We start from the raw sequence: 21,509 nt of genomic DNA on the forward strand, positions 1-21,509 counted from the left end.
CATCTTCCGCCTCCTACTAAATCCTTCCTCACTCTTGTTCCATCAGCCCACCTTTCTTCCTTGCCCTTTTCTCCATATGCTACAGCACTATTTTGATTTTCTTTTCTTCTCCACCCACTGTTTGTGTTACCTTTCCCCTCAGTTCCAAGTCCAGTCATGTACTCTCTTTCCTGGCGCTCTGCCCTTCAGTGACTCACACATGCTCGTAGCTTCAGCTGTCAGCTGCATGAAGGTGGTCCGGAATCACCCCTCCTACCTTGATCTGTGCCTTGTTCACCAAGTGCAATTTTGTGGTGCTTAATGACTGTTAGGAAATACTGGGCAGAAGGGAATCAGATTTTTGAGAGGTAGAAGAGCTCTAGCACGGCCTGGTTCAGCCCATTCAAATTAAATCAAATAGCTGGGTTGGGAGAGATTTCCTAGTTAGTACTGTAAGTTCAATTTACCTCACCCTTCACAGTGTTGACCTGCTTTCACTGACATTGACTCATCCTCACATCATTTTAGTGCTGCAAATCAGGCAAGTATTTTTATCCCCAACCTAAATATGAACATCAGGAAGATTATAACTTTCTCAAGATCGTATTCCTAGTAAGTGAATAAATGTGATTTAATCTAGTTCCTCTAAGTTCAGCAGTTTTTCGTTTGGGCGCCAGATAGTTCATCGCTTTCTTGCCCTGTAGAAATGCCATTAAAATAGGTAAAGCATGTCTCACTAATTACTTATAATTTTATTTGTTTTCCCTGCTTCTCTTTGTAAAAGTTAATGGTGCCTCTGACTCAATGGCATCTTTTTGAAGTCTTATCCTTTCCTGGTTTCGGACGCTCAATAGCAAAGATCAATTCAAATGGAGAATTTTTAAAAGAAACATACCTACCTTAAAAGGGTAAAATAATTTTTTAAGGAAAAAGATGTCCACTCAGATATTTTATTAAACCATGACATAAACCTAAGCATATTCAACTTCAGCTGCTGATTGGGAAAGTGTCATGATCGGTGCTGAAGGATATTAGAGGATAAAAGGGTTTTTGGAGTAAACATCCCCTAGAACAGAGGAAAGAACACTACAGAGAGGTGAAAGATAAGAGTTCTCCTGTCCTCAGCTTTCTTAAACTGCTGGGCGTGTTCCTCCTTGAGTGTAGAAGTTGTGATCTGCACACTAGCCCCGTGTTACCGGTGTAGGTTTACAGCATGAGTTCTAATTTGTTCTAACCACACACAGTAGATACAGCCTTAGATTGAGGGAGATGAGCTTCCCTGTCGATTTATATTAGAAGCATTGAATTGTATGTATTTGCGTTCCTCACCTTAATAGTTTTGGTGGTAGGAGACTTATTCCTGGTGATATTTTGTCTGCTGGCTGCCTCTGACACGTACCTAAGGGCTGTCGAGAATCCTCTCGGTGGATTTGATGAACTCTCTCATCACTGTAATAGTCTCATCACTTTGGAATTTTAATAATAATTGGATAGTCTAAATAAAACTCACATTTGTGAAATCACCATGAAAATAAATAATTAAATCGACATAGAATTTGATTCACAACATGCCAAAATTTTTGCTCATTTGAATTATGTAAATCATCTCCATGTTTGACTCCCATAGCCAAAACATTTGCGGATTTCATTTTGAATTGTACAAACACGCACTTTGCAGAAATAACTTAGCAGCTCTACTCTTTCTTTGTGTAATTCTTTCCCGTGTCTACCTGGTGACATTAAACCAATATGGTTGTTTTAAAGATGATTGCAAACTACTATATTAGATTCATTATACTCCTGGGAAATATATTTATTAGCAATCGTGTGTGTGTGTGTTTTTAAAGCTCTCTCACTATGTTTTTAGTGCCTGTGAGGAAATGTTTACTTTGAATCTTTTCCATCACAATTATTAATCTAGGTATAATTATAATAGTTGTGAGCTGTGTGCCCGGAAGTGCTCAGGAAAGACTGGGAGTGATGATGCACGAGTGTTTACACGCTCACACACACACACGTACACATGCCTGCAAGCTTTGCTTTACAGTTTTTCATGGGAAGCTAGCTCAGTCTCTTCATTTGGCTTCATGAAGCTCTGAGTGAGCCCTAAAGTATTATAATTTTCTATTTGGCCTTAAAAGTTAAAAGAGAAAAAGGAATATACATTACCTGTACATTATTCCTCATGAGTTATGACTTCAAATAAAGAAAAAAGGATATTTCTACTACCAACACTAAAATAATCAGCTTTCAGATGGTTATGTATTTTAATGTTCATATAGTTTTCAGTCTTTAACTGGCAGACGGTGGTAGAGTGGTAGAAAATATACCTAGGTGCATAATTTGGCCCTGCCAAATTATTTTATAGATATATGACTTTTGAGAAATCATTTGGATGTTCTATGCTTAAATTCAATCATCTGTATTGAGAAAGCTAACCAGTCAAGTTGATACTGCAGTCTTTGAGTATATGCTGACTTTAGTAAACCTGTAATCACTTATCCACTTCAACTAAGAATTATATAAAATGTCTATCTCCAGAGCTCATACCAGTCAGAGTTATTCACTTGAGACTTAATTTCTTCAAACTGACATGAATTTGTTTAACTATTGTGACTTCTCCAAAAAGAAAGAAAAAAATCTTTTTAAAAATCCAAGTAAAACTTTACAGATAATGAAATGGGATTGTGTTAGAAATTATGTTGTACAGATTTGAAATGTTAACTCTATAAAATGAGGCAAGAAAATCAAGGTTGGTTTTTATAGCCAAAGTAGTATTAAATTACTTCTTAAAGTTTAGCAAAAGCATGCATAGATCAAACCCCAAGGAGGATACTACAATAGGAAAATAACGAGAGGCACATCCACTCCAGAAATATCTGATCTGGGTCCTAGGCAGTGAGGAGGAAGGGGGTGGGGCGTGGGAAAAGACAGAAATCCTTATAGAAATTGTATTTTAACAAAGAAAGGCAGAAAATATAATTAACTTTATAACATGTTGATAATGCTATGGTGAAAAATCAGGGCCGGTACAGGAGGGTGTAAGGAGGTGTTTCATTTTCAGTGAGGGTGTTCAGAGTAGGCTTCTCAATGTTTCTGAGAAACACGATGAGATTTTTCCCTTAAAAAAAAAAAACACCTTAAAATTTAAAAGAAAGTATCTAGTCCTCAAAGAGTTGGGTGTGCTAATTAAGCTTTAATGTTAAAGTTTTTATATAACAGGAAAAATGTTTCGATTCTAATGAGAACAAAGACAGTGGGGAGAAGGGAATGGAAATAAAGGTCATTAAAGAAGAGGCCAAGTTGGGTGTAAAACGTAAGAGAATAAATTGACCCACTTTTATATTTTTCATAACTTAAAACAGTAGTTTAAATGGTCCAAAGTCTATAATGACAATAAAACAGCAGCTAATTGAGGACGTGTCCCAGTGTTTGCACGATGTCAAGCCCTCTGTGCATTGCTTCAGTCCGTCCTCACAGCAGCCTCTGATACAGTACCTCTGTTTTACCAACGAGAAACTGAGCCTCGAGGAATTCACTAACTTGCTCGCAGACACACAGTTGGTAATTGGCAGGACTGGGATTAGAACGTAATTGTTGGACCCCAAAGCCCCTGGCTGCACCCACCATATTTTACTATGTTAGGATACTTGCTCCTGTTTTTGCCTGTCTGCCTGAAATGGCGCAGATGATGCTTGCTTACTGCTTATAATTGTCATTATTTTTCAGGGACTTTGAAGTTTCCGAGTATCTTTCCCACTTATCTATATTGTGTTGGACTCCATTGAAGGCTGTGTTAGAGCAAGTTTGGGGAGGGGTGTGTCTTTATAGCCTAAGTCAAAGTTCTTTTGGGTTCAAAAGCATAATGTGTTTGTAAGAAATGTTGAATCTGCATGGTCAAAACTCATTTTGATGACAAAATATGTGGTTAAAAGGTGAATAAAGATCTGTTATTTCTTCTTTTGCTCTTCTAGATAGTTGCTTTTGCTTCATCAAATAATTGAATTTAGAACTTCTTTGGGTAATCCTTAATGGCACAGACAAAGAGCAACAATTTTAGAGGGAGCTTAGGCTGGAAGTGTGAGCATACTTTTTCATTATTCTTCTTTAAGTGTGGGCATGCTTTCCTCATTATTATTCTTTCTTGAGTCACTGAGCAACAATGACATTTTTTAGTTCAAGTTATGTCATCTTCTAGAACAAAGAAAACTTCCTAATTAAGTTAGGCAAAGTATTCTGTTAAGTATTTAGAATAATTTTCCTATTTGCCTAGAAATATGTAGTACTCAATATTTTGTATTAACATTTGATTTGCTATTTGCTGATGTGTGTTATTAAGCATGCCTAAGAATATACTAATAATTTTCACGAAAATACATTTCAAAAAGCCTAGCAATCCATTAATGAATGTGGTAGATAATATTTGAGCCCCTCATCCTTTAAGTTTGTTTTATTGCTATTCTGCATTGTACAGTTTCTAAAAATTTACAGCCAAGGAAGTAAACTTGCAGAAATTGGAGTTAATTTTTCACTGTAAAATCAGAAACCTATCATTGACGATATGAGCACATCCTAGATTATACTAGAAATATACTTCCATTTTGCACTTCAGTAAAATGTGTGATTGTCATTTAAACTTTTAATGAAGACAGTGTTCGCAAAATTGAATCCATATGTAGCTCATGATGAAGATGTTGCTTTTTTCAAGTACACTGCAATTTTAATGTGAACTAATAAAAGTAAAAAAGAAAAATTTCTCCCTTAAAGAGAAGTTGCATTTGGCATTCACTGTATTTTAAAATATACTTTGACTACATTCAATGGTAAATTCTGTATTTATTTTCATATTATTCTCTCTTTTAATTTTATTTTAGAAATATAATATTTGGGGATTCTTTTTAAACTAAAGTCAAGGAGAAAAAAAAGCTAAATGTATATTTTCCGTTGAAAGTAACATAGTCATAAATGCTACATAAACTGCCATAAAATAGTTTTGAAAATATGATTAAAATATCAGAACTCCTTTCCGGTGATGAATTTTTAAATTAATATATATATTAGATCAGAGAAGTAAAGATAGGGATGTGTAAATCAGACACACATGCCTACCTCACACTAACACACATACACATCCATAAAATATTCAGTAACACATTACAGCTCTCTGCTACCCCTGCACTTGGAAAGAGAACAGAGTGAGCAACTAAAAGTTGTAATCTGTGTCTAGGACAGTAAACTAGGCATAATTTACCTATATTTATAAAATAGATGGACAAATGTATTTGAGATGCTATATGGCCATAACCTAACATTTGTGGATTGTAGCTGGCAAAAAATAAAATTCAATTCAGGAAGCATGCAAAGGGAAGGGTTATGTTAGAACGTTGTGGCAAGTCCTGTGCTGGTCGTAATGTTTAGACTGTTAAAAACATAAAATTCTCCTGGCTTTCCCGCACCTAGTCTTATTCTGCCAGATGTTCTCAGTTTCTTGGAATTTCCTGTGGATGTTTTCTGCCTTGGATAAGGATTCTCCCTCCTAGGGTCACTCAGGTCCCAGAAGTTACCGCCATCATAATAATATGGCTGGGTTGATTAAAGAATAAGATATAAAAAGTAACATACTAAATTCATATATTCCTTTTATTTTTACAACCTTTTGACCCCCTTCACCCATTTCTCCCCCTCCCTAACCCCTACCTCTGGCACCCACCAATCTGTTCTCTGAGTCTATGAACTTGTTTTGTTTGTTGCTTTTTAAATAACTTAAATATTTTTAAGTGACATCGAAATGGATAGGGACCTGTTTGATCTCCTTTTTTAAAAAAATCTCCATAAAAAATTCTATCATGCTTTCCCTACTATATTTTCCCAAATTGAACAAGGTAAATTTTTTGTCCAATATTTTATATTCATGAATTTTGTATTCATGTATTCTAAGATGTACATTTTTTTCACATTTCACATGTCTTCAATTGGGATATTTCTTACAGTGCTTGGCATGGTAGTGATATTTTTTCTCTTTATTGAAGATATATAAAAAATTTCATCCCAAATCTATATTGTCTTCGATTTAAAGATGCATGGTAACTCACCAACTTTGCCATTTTTATGATCATCTAGTCACTGGAGAAGCCCTTTTATTGTCACTCAGTTCGAAACCTCAGGGATAGTACCTTACAATAAATTTCCTTAGCTTCATCGGTGGGAGTGAAGTGAGTTTAATGCAGAATGATATAAATGATAGTACTTCTTACATGAAAATCCTTATACTTTGAACAGACACTTTATCAAGTGGCTGAGCAAACACAGCAGCTTTTGAAGTATTTGAAGAGCCATTGAATTTAAGAGTCTTCATGCCTTCACTCTTCTTTAATCTTATTAGTACAGGTCTTCAGAACATGGCTCTTCCTTGGTTAAAATTTAAGGACATAGACTGTGATATAATGCTTAAAAGTTTTTATCTGCTTCAACCTGTTGATAGATTTATCAAATACTTAGGAATCTCTTGAATTTAAAATAAGAAGGAATCATAATATTTTTAAATGACGTTCAAATGGATAGGGACCTATTTGATCTTCTTTTAAAAAAAATTTCCATGAAATAATTCTATCATTCTTTTCCTACTGTATTTTCCTAAATTGAGCAATGTAAACATTTGGTCCAATATTTTGTATTCACCAGTAAAATGACCAAATGAACAAGAAATGGATCTAGAACAAATGGAAGAATTTTGACAGCTATTCAGACTCCATAAGGAATATTAGGAATCCAGTCCTTTAACACAATCTGTTAAATTTAATTAGATTAATCATTTAGATAAATATCGTTTTATCTGCTTTTCTTATTTTTATTCTCATGTCATGCTCATTCTAGCCTCTTTATTCTTAGAATCTCAACTTTAGAATTAAACAGGAAACTGCATATGAAAACACTTTGCCTGATTCTTAGCAGAAAACAGCTGTTTACTGTAGAGAGTGATTAGATCTATGTTTGACTATGGGTGTGGACATCCCAACTCTGCCACTAAACTGTCTGTATGCCTTTGGGCACAACTCTTCTTCCCTTCCACTGCTGTTTCCCCAAATTGAGCGTCAGTTTCCTTACCATCTGACTACCATCAGTTGTACATGCAAAATCTCATTGACTTATCTATATGTCTCCCTTTACACCATCAGAGTTTAGCCATACTTACTATCCTCATGGCATTGTTAGATTCCTGGCTGGTTTCTCTGGTTTAGCCTTTTGCTTGTTGATCCTATTATATTCCCAACCTCCAGGTTAATTTTCTTGATTCTCATTCCCTTTCTCAAAAATTTTCAACATTCTCATATTTAATTACCAAAATAAATCTTAACAGCCCAGCCCATCGGTCAAAACTCCTTATATACAGAATGTCAATCCTGCCTTTCCTCCTTGGCTCTACCTCTCATTGCATATTGCTTTCTGTTTTACTTATCAACATTGATGTGCATGTCTAATCTCCCTTCATAGGCTGTAAGTTGCATGTAAACTAAGACCATCTCTTAGTCACTTTTTAAAATCTTGTGCAGTGCCTCATACATTGTATCTATTTATTAAGTGAATAGAGAGTAAGGATAATTTATTCTACTTTATTCTAATATAAAAAATTAAGATATGTACCTTGACCTTTCTTGGTGAATCAGAATTGTCATCCTGAATATCAGTTTCAAAGATGTACTGAGAACCTGTTGTGAGAAGGCAGTCTGCTAGGTGTCGGGTGATAGCTATGAATAGAACAGGTGACGTGGAGGTGTTGAGCTGTCCTGCTACATTTGTCCTGTCTACTATGGAATTGGAAATCATATGAAGAAGGTAGTTTAAGTGTCAATTGGCTGAGTTATATTTTCAGGGAGATGTTCTTTAATGGAGACGGGGTTGTGTAGGGGTTTTGGTACTGTGTGGGTCCCATGTTGTGTATGTATGTGTATCTGTGTGTGTGTGTGCACAGGAGACAGAGGGAGTGAGGGAACGCCTGAGTGAGAGGACAGAAAAACACACAAAAATCCAGTTGCTCAAATAACCTCTTAAAAAATTTTTGTTCTAAGCATTGTTCCTAAAAGATGGGGTTTCCTGATTCTTGAATAATATATGGTACTAATTTACAATCATAAAGCTCTTTCACAATCATTACTTTTAATCTACAACAATCTTAAATTGTTGGAATTTGTGGACTTTAAGGGTTGCGTTTTCTCCAGGAAGTTATTGTGTTTCTTGGGTGATACAGACATGGGGCTGGGTAATTCCAAAAGTGACCACAGCTGAATTTTTTCTTTAAATTATAGATCAGAGAAATGTGTCTAAACTGATATTTTGAGACTTTCTTTGTGGCTTTTGTAAGCTTTTCCTTTATGGCTACAAATTATATATATTGAGTGAGTAGATTCTAACCATTTTCAGTGTGATTATCTTTTTCAATGTCAAAAAGAAATGCATCCTTATGTAATAATTGTTCTTTCTATAACTTTTGAATGAGAAAATACATAGGCAAAAACTTACTATAAATTCTGTGACTTTTTAAGTGAATCTGTACTTTATTAATTAAAAAATGCACATTCTTTGAAAAACAGTATCAAATGTGTATAATAACGTAATTTAGTCTTCAGACAATGCTTAATATACATATAGATTCCCAGTCCCTTACAATAACATAATTGTTCATTCATTGAGACCCTTCCAATAATACGACTACCAGTGATTGTCAACTCACAGGTTGGGGACCATTGCTTTTGATGATATACTTGCTTTAATAACTAATTTAATAATTGTAGTTAACCACTAATTTAATAATTGTGCTTAACCACGTATTTAATTATTGATAGTCTATATCAAAAGTTTTCAAAAGTATTCTAGGATATAATTCTCTAAACTGTACTCTTTTTGTTTTTATTTTTGCTTTTTTGAGCATTTGTATAAGTATTTAATGAACTAGGATGAAGAACAAAATCTAAACTTTTATTTTAATAGCTCCTTTCATTCCACAATGATTTATTTATTTACTGTGTCCTCAATTATTTATTTTCACTATCCATAGTTTGCCATTAAATAAGTTGGTCTGCTCAAATCATTTTCACCTGTACTAAGTGACTTTAGAGTGTGCCTGTGCCCAGTAGTCATCTTTTGAATCTCGGTCTCTCTGTCTCTCTCTCCTCTGAACACACGAATATGCTGATTATTAGTTTGAACTTGAATCAGAGCAGGCTGACCCGGATTGAGGGAGATGACACCACCACTCCCAGCAAAACTTCCTAGAGTGAGTCCGTCTGCATCTCTGACCCAGACAGAGCTTCCCTAGGCATGAAAATGATGGTCATTGTTTAGTACTCATATGTAATTTTAATATGATTATTTTTGCTGTAATGAAAATATACAAACATTTCTGGGATTAAAAGTTCATGTACTAGGAAAAGAAAATACAAAGCCGTTAAACCTATCTGTATGCCTCCTTAGGCTAGAAGAAATTTAAGATTTCTAAGTACCTATGTATATTTACTTGTTGGGTTTTGTATCAAAGTATCACGTCTAGACATTCTGAGCATAATAAATTTGAATCTAATAACCATAGCTTTTATTTTGTTGTAAATGCAGTAATGCTAACATGTCTAATAACTCACTGAAAAATCAGATGTTAAATTGTAGCAGATCTCCTGGTTGTAACATGAATCCACCCATGGCATGATGGATAGTCTGTGGACGTGATCTTGTGTGTTAATAGCAGCATGCTGCCTGTAACCGGGGGAGGGGGTAAGCCCGCTTCATCGTGCACTCCTCAGACCACACGTGCGCACTCGGGTCACTTCTCCGTTCCTCACTTTAATAACCAGGATCTAGAAAACTGGAATGAATTCAGAGATGGGGGAGTAAAAAGCCATATCAAATGAGGAATGATCAAAGGTTCTATGATTATATTTAGTATGTATTTAGTAATATATGCAGAGGACACATGGAGATAGCCTAGCTATTAATAAATATTTGAATAGTTACTGTAATTTGAACTTATTCTTTATAGCTTTTCTGGGTAAAATTGGTCCCAAGGAGTCAAATTTCTGTTCACAGTGGAGGAGAATTTCTAACAAATGGAATGGGTTGTGTTAAGAGAAAAGTAGATTCTTTGGTAATTGGTATATTCAGTCCCAGTCTGGATGATCACGTGATGAGCTGTGATAGAAGGAAGACAAGGATCCCATGGGTGTGTGCACTAGATAGGCTACAAAACCCCTTTCAAACATGAGAATCACTGAAACATTAGAGAAGAAGTGAGCACATGGCACAAAGCACGATTTAACCGTGTTCAGAATACTCTCTTTTAAATTCCTTTCTCAGAACGTCTTTCATAATGCCTCATTCAACTCCTAACCTGTTGTTACTCCTTAAGAGCCGTACATTCAAAATTGTGCTAGATTCCGACGCAGCGGAATATGGAGGACACCAGAGATTGGACCACAATACCGATTTCTTTTCTGAGCCTTATGAGCATAATGAGCGTCCCTCTTCTCTTTTGGTAAGTAAGGTTTTTAACATATTTTCATTGCATTTTAATTTAATCCTTTACTTTGAAAGTGATGTTTTTGTGCAAAGAAAAACTCTCCAACAAGTAAGCAACATGTGAAAACCGCAGTGGGTAGAGAAGGAACAGGGATGGAGAACTGCCCTGAAAAAAACCAGACGCATGCAGTGTGCGGTGCTGGACCGAAGTGGATTTGGGGAAACTAGTAGGGAAAACCAATTGGGGAAGTTTGAACATTGATAGGATTAAAAATTATTTTTCAAAAAGTAAGAGGAAAGCAGTTTTTTTCCTGTTATGAACATTTCTACTTTTTACGCAACAATTCATGTTCCTTCTGTTTTTGCTTTCTGTATTTTACATTAAGCAGATTTCTACATTACGTTGAATGTCTAATGAAGTTCAATTTAAAACACCTTAAAAGGAACAATAGAAATATTTTTTTTTCTTGTAGTCAATCGAAGACTGAGTTTATTCTAGTTAGAAAATTCCCTGGTTTCTTCATATTACTGAGGAAAGCATTAAGTTATACAACTAATTTTTACTTTGTGTTCTTAACACAAATGAAAGAATATTGCTTTAAACTACTGGGTTTAAAGTCTTTTAAAAATGTAGAATTTAGAAACTCTTCAGATTGGGAGGAATTCTTCATTTACTTTATGGCCAGATAATAAGCTCAATCCCACATCTACGTTAGGTGTATTTTTTTTCTTTTCCTGGTTAGTCATATGCCCCTCTCTCTCTCTTTCTCTCTCTTCTTCTGTTTCTCTGTCTCAGATCTGTGTTCTTTCCCCCCATGGGAGATCTTGGATTAAGATGTGCTTCACTTGTATGAGTCCAGGATGTATCTAACAAATGTATACATAGCTTTGTCATAGCTGTTAAATTCTCTCATTTTTAAAATATTTAGGTATAAGTCAACGAGGAGAATTTGTATGGGACCCCTGGTTCCTCATTTTCCTACTCTGTTCTCCCCTCTTAAAGTGGTGCCAGCACATCACTTTGTAAACCACCATATATAATATAATACAGAATCGATGTGCCAAAGACAGTGGCATAAGTGGCATCTTCTCACAACTGTGGAAATGATAATCTTAGGCGAGGGCTCACAATCTTTAGGGGTGGGCATAAGATAAATGAAAAGAGCAGAGATGAGCAAGATTGAGTTGTTGATTGTAGACTTTGAGGCAAATGCAATGGCCACAGAAGACTTAGGTATCACCCTAGTGTATGTGTGTGCCAATGGGTGGTGTTGGTGGTGACATTGACAGAGCTTTAGATGTAGATATAGATACATATGTGTTTTTAAGAGAGAGGGCTCAAAGGTGTTATCAGATTCTTTCTTCAAAGAACAATTGCTATAGCCTGTCAGAACATTCAGTCTTGCCATGTAAAATAAGACTGATAAAAATAGTTTCTGAAATGAGTAAGAAAATTATCCTAAAGCTCTGAAATAACCAAAAGAGTTAGTGACTCCTGAGGGGTTAGGGAAGATGATTCAGCTGGCAAAGAGGAGTCATGGAGACCAGCAACTGATTGCGGTAAAGCTGAACTTGAACCAATTAAACCAGACCCAAAGGACTTTGAAAGATCCAGACAGCAAAATTCTTATGTAGCCAACTTTCCTAAAGGTTCCTGTATCCAAAGAGGGTGGTGTTAGGGAAAGAGGCCTGGTGGGATAGCGAAAGGCCAGAGAGTGTCATGGCTGGGAACTTGGGATCAAGCCCTCGGTCTGCCATTTACTAGCTATGAGAACTTGAGTAATTTACCTTTTTGTGCCTCAGTTTCCCTCCTCTGTATAATGAGGATTAGTAATAATATCCTTCCTATAGCAAGAGACTCTAAGGAGGTATAAATTCCTTAACGCAGCCAAGCTTTTTGGAAACTGCAAAGTGCTATTGCACAGGTATTTTAAAGTTATTGTTGTCATAGCTATATGAGAATTTTTTAGGTATTTTAAGTACATCAAAACACTAGATGCTTTGAGGACACAGGATTAAGAAGACCTCACAACTGTGGGAATGATAATCTTAGGCGAGGGCTCACAATCTTTAGGGGTGGGCAAAAAATTTCTTGGCATCTCTTCAATTCTGTAAGAGCAAAGATATTCTGTCATAATTAAACCAGCCAACCAGCCAGTGGCAGCAACAGTCAAGAGATTACTTTTCCAAACACTAATTGACTTGATCTTGCAAATATGGAATATGCAGTTTTAAATTAGCAGGTGGAGTGGAGAATATGACATGTCTCGATAACATGTGGAAGAATACAGCACTGCAAGCACATGAGAAATAAAGTAGAGCTTAACCCCTGCCGGTAATAGAATTCTGATCCGACTTGGCCAGAAAGGTAAAGATGGACCCTGCAACATCCTGTTTTCCATGACTACAGGTGCTTCAGGAATTAGTCACTTAAATAAGTCTTTAGGCTCCAGAGAAAATGATCACTGGTCTAATCTAAGAATAAAGGAGCCCAAATAGACCAGAAAATCCAATAAAACAGGTTCCTTCTTGCCAGAGTTATCTTTCGAAGAGCCAGAGAAAAAATTACATTAAAAGACATACCTATTATAATAATACTTGATTATAATGGAACTCTTTGTAAGCTGATTCCTATGTGCTAGGATCCAGTCAAGTTTCTTGAACATGGCCGTGTGTGCTGTACGCCTCACGTTCCACCACCAATAAGAGATCATTTCTGCCTCCCAAGTGCCTAGAATAAAAGGGAAAGGGGAGGACAAAAATATAACATTTTCCTTTTCCATGAAACTTCTGACCATCATAACTGGGACACTGTATTCACTAAAGCTTAATTTGCAAGCTCAATAATCCAAAGGATCTGCTGAATAAGTGTCAAATCTGTTTTCAAAGATAGCAACAAACAGAGCTCGAAGGAATCTTAAAATAGCCATCCGTGCTGCAGCATCAGCAGGGCCCACTCCGGCGTGGTCTGTCTTTGCTCCATCAGTGGGAACTGTGAAGGCACAGGAGAGCTGCACGGGTACTAGCATTCAAACGTATTTGCTGAGGCCCGAGTCTCGCACAAATGCCAAGAAGCCACGGGGCAGAGCTCCGTTTTGCTCTCCTGGCAGTTATTGCAAACTCCAGTTTTGCATGGTCATTTCTCTGTACTTTGGTTCCTGATATAGGAACTTCTGTGTTACCCCAAATGTTGATGAGTGCACCGGAAGCGGGGCAGGGCACTTGCTTTCTCTTCTCTGATTTATAAACTCAAATTCCATCCCACAAATTGAACAGAGATTATTGAACCTGAAGCGAATTAGATTCCTTTATAGTTACTCAAGCCGTCTCAATGGTGAAAATTTGAATAAAGCAATAGTTTTAGCATTTCTTACTCTGCCAGTTAGGCTCCTTATCATTAAGCAGTAGATCTGTTTATTCTCCTTCTAAATTTGGGGGTTCGAAAGTAGACTTTGGTTTAAATAGGAGATTTGGCATCGATGTACTTTTTTATTTCCCTCAGTTGTAAGTATTTGAAAATAGTACTTAACAGTTGGGAAATATCTTTTGCTGTATCCAAAGTTTTGAAAATATTTAGTTTTTTTGGACCAAGAAAATCAATCTTGATTCTTACAGTTTTCTCCTTTTAATATTTCTAAGTTAGATAAGAAAATATACATCTCTATATAGAAATATTTATCAGCATCACTTTTCTCTTAACCTAATACAAAATAATGAATTAAGAAAGATTTCTTTTTTCTTAAAGAGTATTTTATGAACTAAAGTATGTTTGCGAAAATTAACATTATTTTATATGTCACCCTTGGTTTTCAAAGTAATTAGTAATTTTTTATGACAAATGTGTGTATGTAGACTGTTAAGAGTCTAATATCCTTTTCATCAAATGATGTCATCACTCTTCAATTATGTTCTATGGCTAAATTTAACAATTTCTAAGAAAATTTAAAAATCAGCCTTTAATGTATTTTTTAAAATTATTTTAAAATTTTCTGTTTTCGAAAATTATGTAATTAATTTTTGCAACCCAGTTATGATCCTAGGAGAACACAGTACTTTGCCTGGATGACATAATATAGTAGATTATTGTGGGATCAGTTATTGTATTAGCTGTCCTAGTGGGTGGCATGGTGACTAAGTCATTAAGGTAGTCAAAATAATTGGGTAGATTAGCATGCATTTTGACTCTCTTAATGAATGAATTGGATTATACTGTGGCATTCTGATTCCTTTTGAAGAGTTCACTATAAATATAGCTAGAAAAAATGAAATTCATGGCATACATTACATTATCTCATATGTTCTTAATGTGATCCTAGCTACAAAATGTTTAGGGCTTAATGGCTATAAGTGGGCACGTAGCTATCTTTATCAGCACATGTTATCTGACATCTGTACTAGACGGTTTCCATATACATGTACTTAAATATAAATTGTTTATATTTAAATATACTTAAATGTTTATGTTTCGATCTACTTAAATTATGTTCATATTTTTTTCTTGCTGCATGAATCAAAACTATTTTTAGAATTAAAATTATAAAATGAGAGTTACAGAGCCAATACTTAGTACTAAATTACAGAGCCCCCAAATTGTTCATGTGTGTAATTGTCTCATCATAAAGATTAGTTCTGATTATCTTAAGTCCTTTAGTATAATTGGTAGTCATTTCCCAACCACCAAGAAAATTGATTTACATACTCAGAACCCTAATAAAGAAGAAAACTGAAAATTCCATAAACAGCCATAGTTAAGAAACATCACTTGCTTGGGGAAATTCTCTCATATTGCCTATACTGCAAGGGCTCTAGAGCAACATAACACATTCTGGTAATTAACACTGCAGTGAAAAACTATAATTACACAATATTCCCGTTAATGATATTAGACAATTATCAACTGAAGGTTTTTGAATAGATAGTATTCAGAGGTCTCTAAGAGTGACTGGAATTGGTGTCATAAAGCTCCTTACATAAAATGACCAGCATCTTTAGCAAGAGTTCTTGGAGCATTTTTTAATCATTAAATGCCAAAATAGGAAGTTCAATGCATATATTGCAAACCTCAAACTTCTTATGTCATCCCTTTTGTTTTACTCTTAAATTTGGGCTAGCTAAAATACTAAAAGATCACAGAGATTGTTTATAAATTATCAGTTATAGTTATCAATTATATTTCATTCATGAAATCAGTATAAGGTTATGAAGTAAACAGAGTAGATACCAAAACTGCATAGGATCCAAACCGGAGATTGGCGTACTTGTCCTGATGGATCACTGCCACACGCTGAGTGGGGACCTACCCTCGTTTGTCCTGGGTCTGATTCCTGTGTTTCATCGCATTGTTCTCAGGAGGCTTGGGCTTTTCAGAATCCTTTTATCTGCGTATAGAACCATATAATATCAGAGAAATGTTTTTAATATAAAGGGACCTGAATTTCTTTTGTCCCGTTTCTGGTGCTACTGAGAAATTTAGATTGAGTTTTAGGATGCTCATAACAGAACAATTCAGAAACATTCTGATTATAACCTGCCATGTTACTGATTAGTTACACCTAGTTACTGTGGTTCCCCAAACTAAATACACAGAATAAAATAAGCACCTGGCAAACTCCTTTAGAAGGGCAGGACACTGGCTTCATTCATGCCTGTTTTCATAAGACTTGGAGATAGAATTGGTTGAATCTGACCGTTGTTTCTTTTATTTTTCCTCCTTTGCTTTTATGTTGCATATATTGTATATTTTTTATGTTGCTTTTGCAACATAGTCTGTGTTGACTATGGAAATATGCCATCCTTTGGACTAGATCTGGCTGGGTCGTTGGTAATGGTCCTACTTTGTTCATGGGTACCTCCAGCTTCCTTTTGTTGAACCAATTTCATAACCATCTCACCTCTCACAATCAGAACATATTGAATGGAACGGATTGCATTAGCAATTAAATACTGATGTGGTTTAAAAGCTATGAGACATTAAAAAGAGTGTGTAAATTATAGGGAAACAGATTGTGACTTTGAAATACATGGTTTCCCCACGCTTAATGACTGCAAGGATATAATGTTTATCATTGGAAGTACTGGATTGCAAGTCAGACTGTGAGACATTGAGCTACGCAGTGACCGTTAACATTTGTGAGATCTTTCTCAGATGTTGATGGTCATTTCCTAAATCACTGTTACTTTTAAAGATTAGCAACACTGTTCTCTAGTTATGACATTCATAATATAAATTTCTCAAAATGCCATCCTTTTAAAACTGCTTTTAATCTTTAATGTTCAAAACTAACCAACTGTATTGGTATATCTGATTTTTTTTTAAGAGTTGTAAGAGTTCTTTATGACAGAAACCTTAAGAGAAAACATAGTGTTCATGTGCTGGGTTGAGATGCACTGGACATACAAAAGTCTCATTCAATGAAAATCAGCTGTTCTGTTCTTTTATTTTTTTTTTCCCTAAAGCCGTGTTTTCTTTGCATCTTTCATTATGGTCCTAAACTTATATAAAAGCCTTTTCCTTTAACCATCAGTCAATCATTCACTTAAAGTGACTAAAAATAGTAAAATATTCACAAAGTCAGAAATGGAGAGATACTTTCACAATGATGACAGCAATCTGTAATGTTTTTACGATTTGCTTTGTTAATAATTAAATATCTTATGTGTAATTAAATATCTTATGTAAATATCTTATGTGTATTTAGCACATAGAGAAGCATCAAGCAGTTAAATCACTTCTCAATTGTATAAAAATTATTTCAGATGTAAGTATATAAAAGGATATTTTGTGAAATATGCACATATTGATCCCACTATTACTGATTCCTGTATTCATTCTTTATTCAGCCATGATTGCACCTACTTTGTCCATTGGCACCTACTAAGAGTTAGAAATGTGAAGATACATGGCCTCTGCCTTTGTAAAGCTCATAGTCTAGTGGGGAGAACATAATAAACTTGAAAAAAATCACAAAGTAGATTAAGTGTTCAGAAAGAAACGAAAATGGTGCTATGACAGAAAATGAAATGGAGAAACTGTCATCTCTAGCGTTGTCAAGGAACACCTCTCCATCAAGCTGGGATTTTTCAACATTCAAGCGATAAGGAACTAGCAAAGTAGAGAGTGTTCCAAACAGAGGGCACAGCCTGGGCAAGACCCAGAGGAAGGGAAGGGTGTGACGTATTGAAGGAACTGAAAGGCCCCTGAGGCTGGAGCTTGGCGAGTGAGGGGAGAAGAGACAAATGATGTGCTGAGCTGGGATGAGAGGTGCGCTTAAGCAAGAAGGAGCTAGGTCAGCACTCTGCGGGGTGTGGAAAGGATGTGTATTGTATTTTAAGTGCCGTGGCAAGCTTTTTGATTCGTTTAAGTTAGGGAGGGGCCTAAAATACACTTAGGATCCCTCATATTACATTTAACTTTTTGTTCTTAAAATGACAGGAGAAAACCAAAAAACAGGATGGCAAATGTCTTGACGTAAAGCAGTGTTTTGTGTGTTACTTTTACTCACCTGAATAGAATAACATTGTGACCTGTCGGGCAGCCTTTACCACCTCATGATACCGAAACAGCAGTCAGTGCCATTTATGTCCCTAGTGTCTGAGGAACGTTGGCTTTTGTAAAGCGTATGGAGCCCTCTAGTGGTGGTTGTTTTAAAGGAGTCTCACAGTGAGGCCAGAACTGTTGGAACATGGAACTAGTCTCCCCAGAGCCGGGAGAGTTATAAAGATAACTGCAACTTTAAGCAAACGTGACACTGCGTCATGTCCCTTTGCCACAGTGACACTGCGCTCAGTATTTCTTTCAGTTGCACTGACATGCTTGTGTTGACGTAGGTGTACATTCCAAGCCGAGTGGCCCTCATTCTTCAGAACGTGGATCCGCCCAACTGAAGAGACCTGGCTTCAGCTCCACTGGAGGAAGACTGTGCCTTGCTCCCCGTCCTCAATGTCGCAGAGCTTATGATGTGTACGCTTCTCAAAATACGGTTGTCTAGCCAAAATGTCAGATGTCTGAAATTCAGTATTGCTCTATGCAAATGATGGTCAAACTTTAAGAAGTGGGCGGAGGATATTTTTGAAATTTCAGGGACCCTGGACTATATTTTCCAAGCATCTGAGCAGTTAGGATCCTCAAACGAAGTATTATGCATGATGTCTTTAAACAACATTGCTCTCCTGGCTTTAAGTTCAAATTTGAATTGTGTCGTGTATGGTTACTTATGTTGAATGTAGACAGTATTTTTTAAGGTGGATATTTGGTGGCTTTATTTGTTCTAGTATCTCTTGGTCTGAATTACAAAGTACCAAGATTGTTACTGTGTTTTAAAAAATTGTGTTTAGGAATACTGTAATAAATAGTAATATAAGAATAAGAGTTGTATCAAAGGTAACATAAAAGTTATTATCGATGAACTCCTCTATGCCTCATTTTGCATAATTTTCATCATGTGATCTCTTGTTCACTTAGTATCTTGGTAGATGCTGATATCTCAGTCTATCCAAAGGCCTGAATTGGTAATTTTAACATTTCAGAAAATGTCTTTTACTTAGAATCAATAAAAAAAAATTTGCAAATTGCCTTTGCTAAAAATGGCTATTTTGCTGTACTATTATGGGGATTGATTTACAATGAATATTAAAATGCCTTATCACAACTCTGATACCCCACGTATATGCATACGTGCACAAGGACGAGGAGGCATGGCGATTAATAATGTATTTTCTTTTAGGTTCCATTTTGTAACTTGAAGTTATGCTAACCCACTCAGATATCTAAGCTACTCTCCAGCTATAAATCTGAGCACTTTTAAAAGCTGAATTAACTGTCTCAACTCAGTGGGCTACTCAGTCATGAAATTGCCGCTCGGTTTATTAAATACTTTGCCACAGGTCTAAAATCACTGATGCGTAATTCATTCATAACAGAGAAATTATGAGGCATTTATAAAACATAATGTATCTGTCACTTTTTTTAAAGGTCTAATTTTTTCTTTTACATTAATACTGTTTTTTTGTTTGTTTTTAGCCTGGTTTTTCATGATGAGTAAGAAGCACTTGGAAGCCTTTCTGTTAAAAACTCATTCAATCATGAAAGAGATTAGCAAAATAGACTTACTTTTATAGCTAAACCTATATATTGACTACCTGCCTTATAACTTTTTTTGGGGAAAGCCTTGAATCTAGGTCTTGATATGTATTTGCTTTCACTTCAAGGTAGAATAATAGTTTGAATAATTAGTATCGTCCCTCTGCCGTGATCCATGGGCTGTACCTGCTATCGATAAAACACAGTGCGCAACCGTGATGTTTTGTGTCCTGGTTTATAATTCCTTGTCTATGCCTTTCTTATGTATGAAGATTTGTGCTATTTTTCTGTTGAAGTTCTTTAAAAATGACAAGAAATTACTTCGCACCCAGAACCCATTGCCTTTCCATTGTGACCTCTGTGGCAAAGTCAAAAAGACCAGAGTAATTCTATGCTGTGTTTTCCTTATACTGATGGGTCTCACTAATGTGTTCCTTAGATTTCACAGTCTAAAGCTTGAGCTGAGCAGTGTAATGTAAGTTGATTGCCCTTGTCCAGTGTTTTTCCCCCTAAGAAGAGCAATAAATGTATGTTGCTAGGTAAGAGTTATAAAAATACATGCAAACAAATAAAATATTGAGTCCAAAATAGAACATGGTGGTTGTTTTTTTCCTATCATAGCACATATAACCTTTATAGAGCATTCTAATGTAGTATATTTCACTTTAAATCTTCATTTTTGAATCAGTAACATTCTCAACATTGTAGGGGAGGAAGACATTTCCTCTACCCGCTGTGGGTTCTTCTGGCCAGAGAACAAATTAAATTCACATGAGACAGAATAACAGGAGAAAATTAAACAAAGCTTTATAACATGTATACATGGGAGAGGCTCAGGCAAGCTGAGCAACTCGCCAAAATGGCTGAAGCCCCCACTTAAATATCATCTTCAGCTAATGACAAAGGAGGATGTTGGGGGTGGAGGGGGAGTCGATCATGGGAGATTACCACACAAGTACAGTAAACAAATGCAGATTTAAGTCCTTGCCTTTGGCATTGATAAGAGTTTCTAGAGATAAGGTCATCCCCCCTTCTTCCTGGTACAGAGAGGGAGACACCTTTACAGATGGAGATTTCCTTTACAATGTAAATGTCTCTTAACAAAGGGTAAGTAAATTCTACTCCTCAGAGCCTCCTTTCCTGTCTGCAGTATATTAAAAGTAACCCGCCCCAAATAATCCTCATGCCAAAGAGATATATCTTGGGGTGGCCAATTCCAGTCCCCTACAACATCATGTAATCTGGTGAGAAGTTTTTTTTATTAGCTAAACGTTTTCCATAATCCACAGAGAGGTGCAAAATTTTTCTCTGTACCTTGTAATAATGTTTTTTCTCTGATGTTTTTATTACCAACATCAAAAATGAGAGTGATCTATCTTTGTTGACTTTTTTAGAATAAGTATTTTTGCTGTTCTAATTTTTTATGTTCTAGAAAACATAGGTGACTATAAATTTCTCTCCATCATTTCTAATATTAGTCTGAGAGTCCTAGTAATTGCTCTATTATCCAAAATAGAATTTACCCCTAGTGTTATGATGCTTAATGCTTTAGTTTACTATAAACTTACTCAGAAAATGCCATAGTTTTTAATAGTCAAAAATTGAACTGTAAACATTCTTCCTTGAATGTTTCTTACTTTATAGCCCTTGAACTCTGAGGGTCAACTCCTTTCGTTTTTTCTTTGCTGTATGTTCGATGTTTCTCCCTTGGCCCTGCCTGAGCTGGCATATTCATCTCTGACATAAAACCGGGGATTCAGCCACTGTGCTCTTCAAGTTCAAAAAATAACCAGTAACAATAAACTGACTTTTCTCGTGGCCACTGCCAAAGAATGCACATATTATTCCCTCTGACTCGAGCGCTCCCCTTAGCAATATCAATTCAGCATTTGTCACCCATCAGGGTTATAGCCATTGCTATGCGGGATCATACAGGAGGTTGTCTGAA

The 21,509-nt window shown here is 35.9% G+C and overlaps 1 protein-coding gene across 2 annotated transcripts in view; it reads left to right on the forward strand.

Moving 5' to 3' along the window:
- GBE1 (1,4-alpha-glucan branching enzyme 1) overlaps positions 1-20,154 on the forward strand; it is a 246,815-nt gene extending 226,661 nt beyond the window's left edge. For both annotated transcript variants that reach the window (XM_046648014.1, XM_046648015.1), the window contains 2 exons: positions 10,381-10,498; positions 18,310-20,154. In XM_046648014.1, the coding sequence (XP_046503970.1) occupies positions 10,381-10,498; positions 18,310-18,366 (175 nt within the window). In that variant the 3' untranslated portion in view covers positions 18,367-20,154. The remainder of the gene's footprint in view (positions 1-10,380; positions 10,499-18,309) is intronic.
- The last annotated feature ends 1,355 nt before the right edge of the window (positions 20,155-21,509 follow it).

The sequence above is a fragment of the Equus quagga genome, chromosome 21 (assembly GCF_021613505.1).
Source record: "Equus quagga isolate Etosha38 chromosome 21, UCLA_HA_Equagga_1.0, whole genome shotgun sequence".
NCBI classification, from domain to species: Eukaryota; Metazoa; Chordata; class Mammalia; order Perissodactyla; family Equidae; genus Equus; species Equus quagga.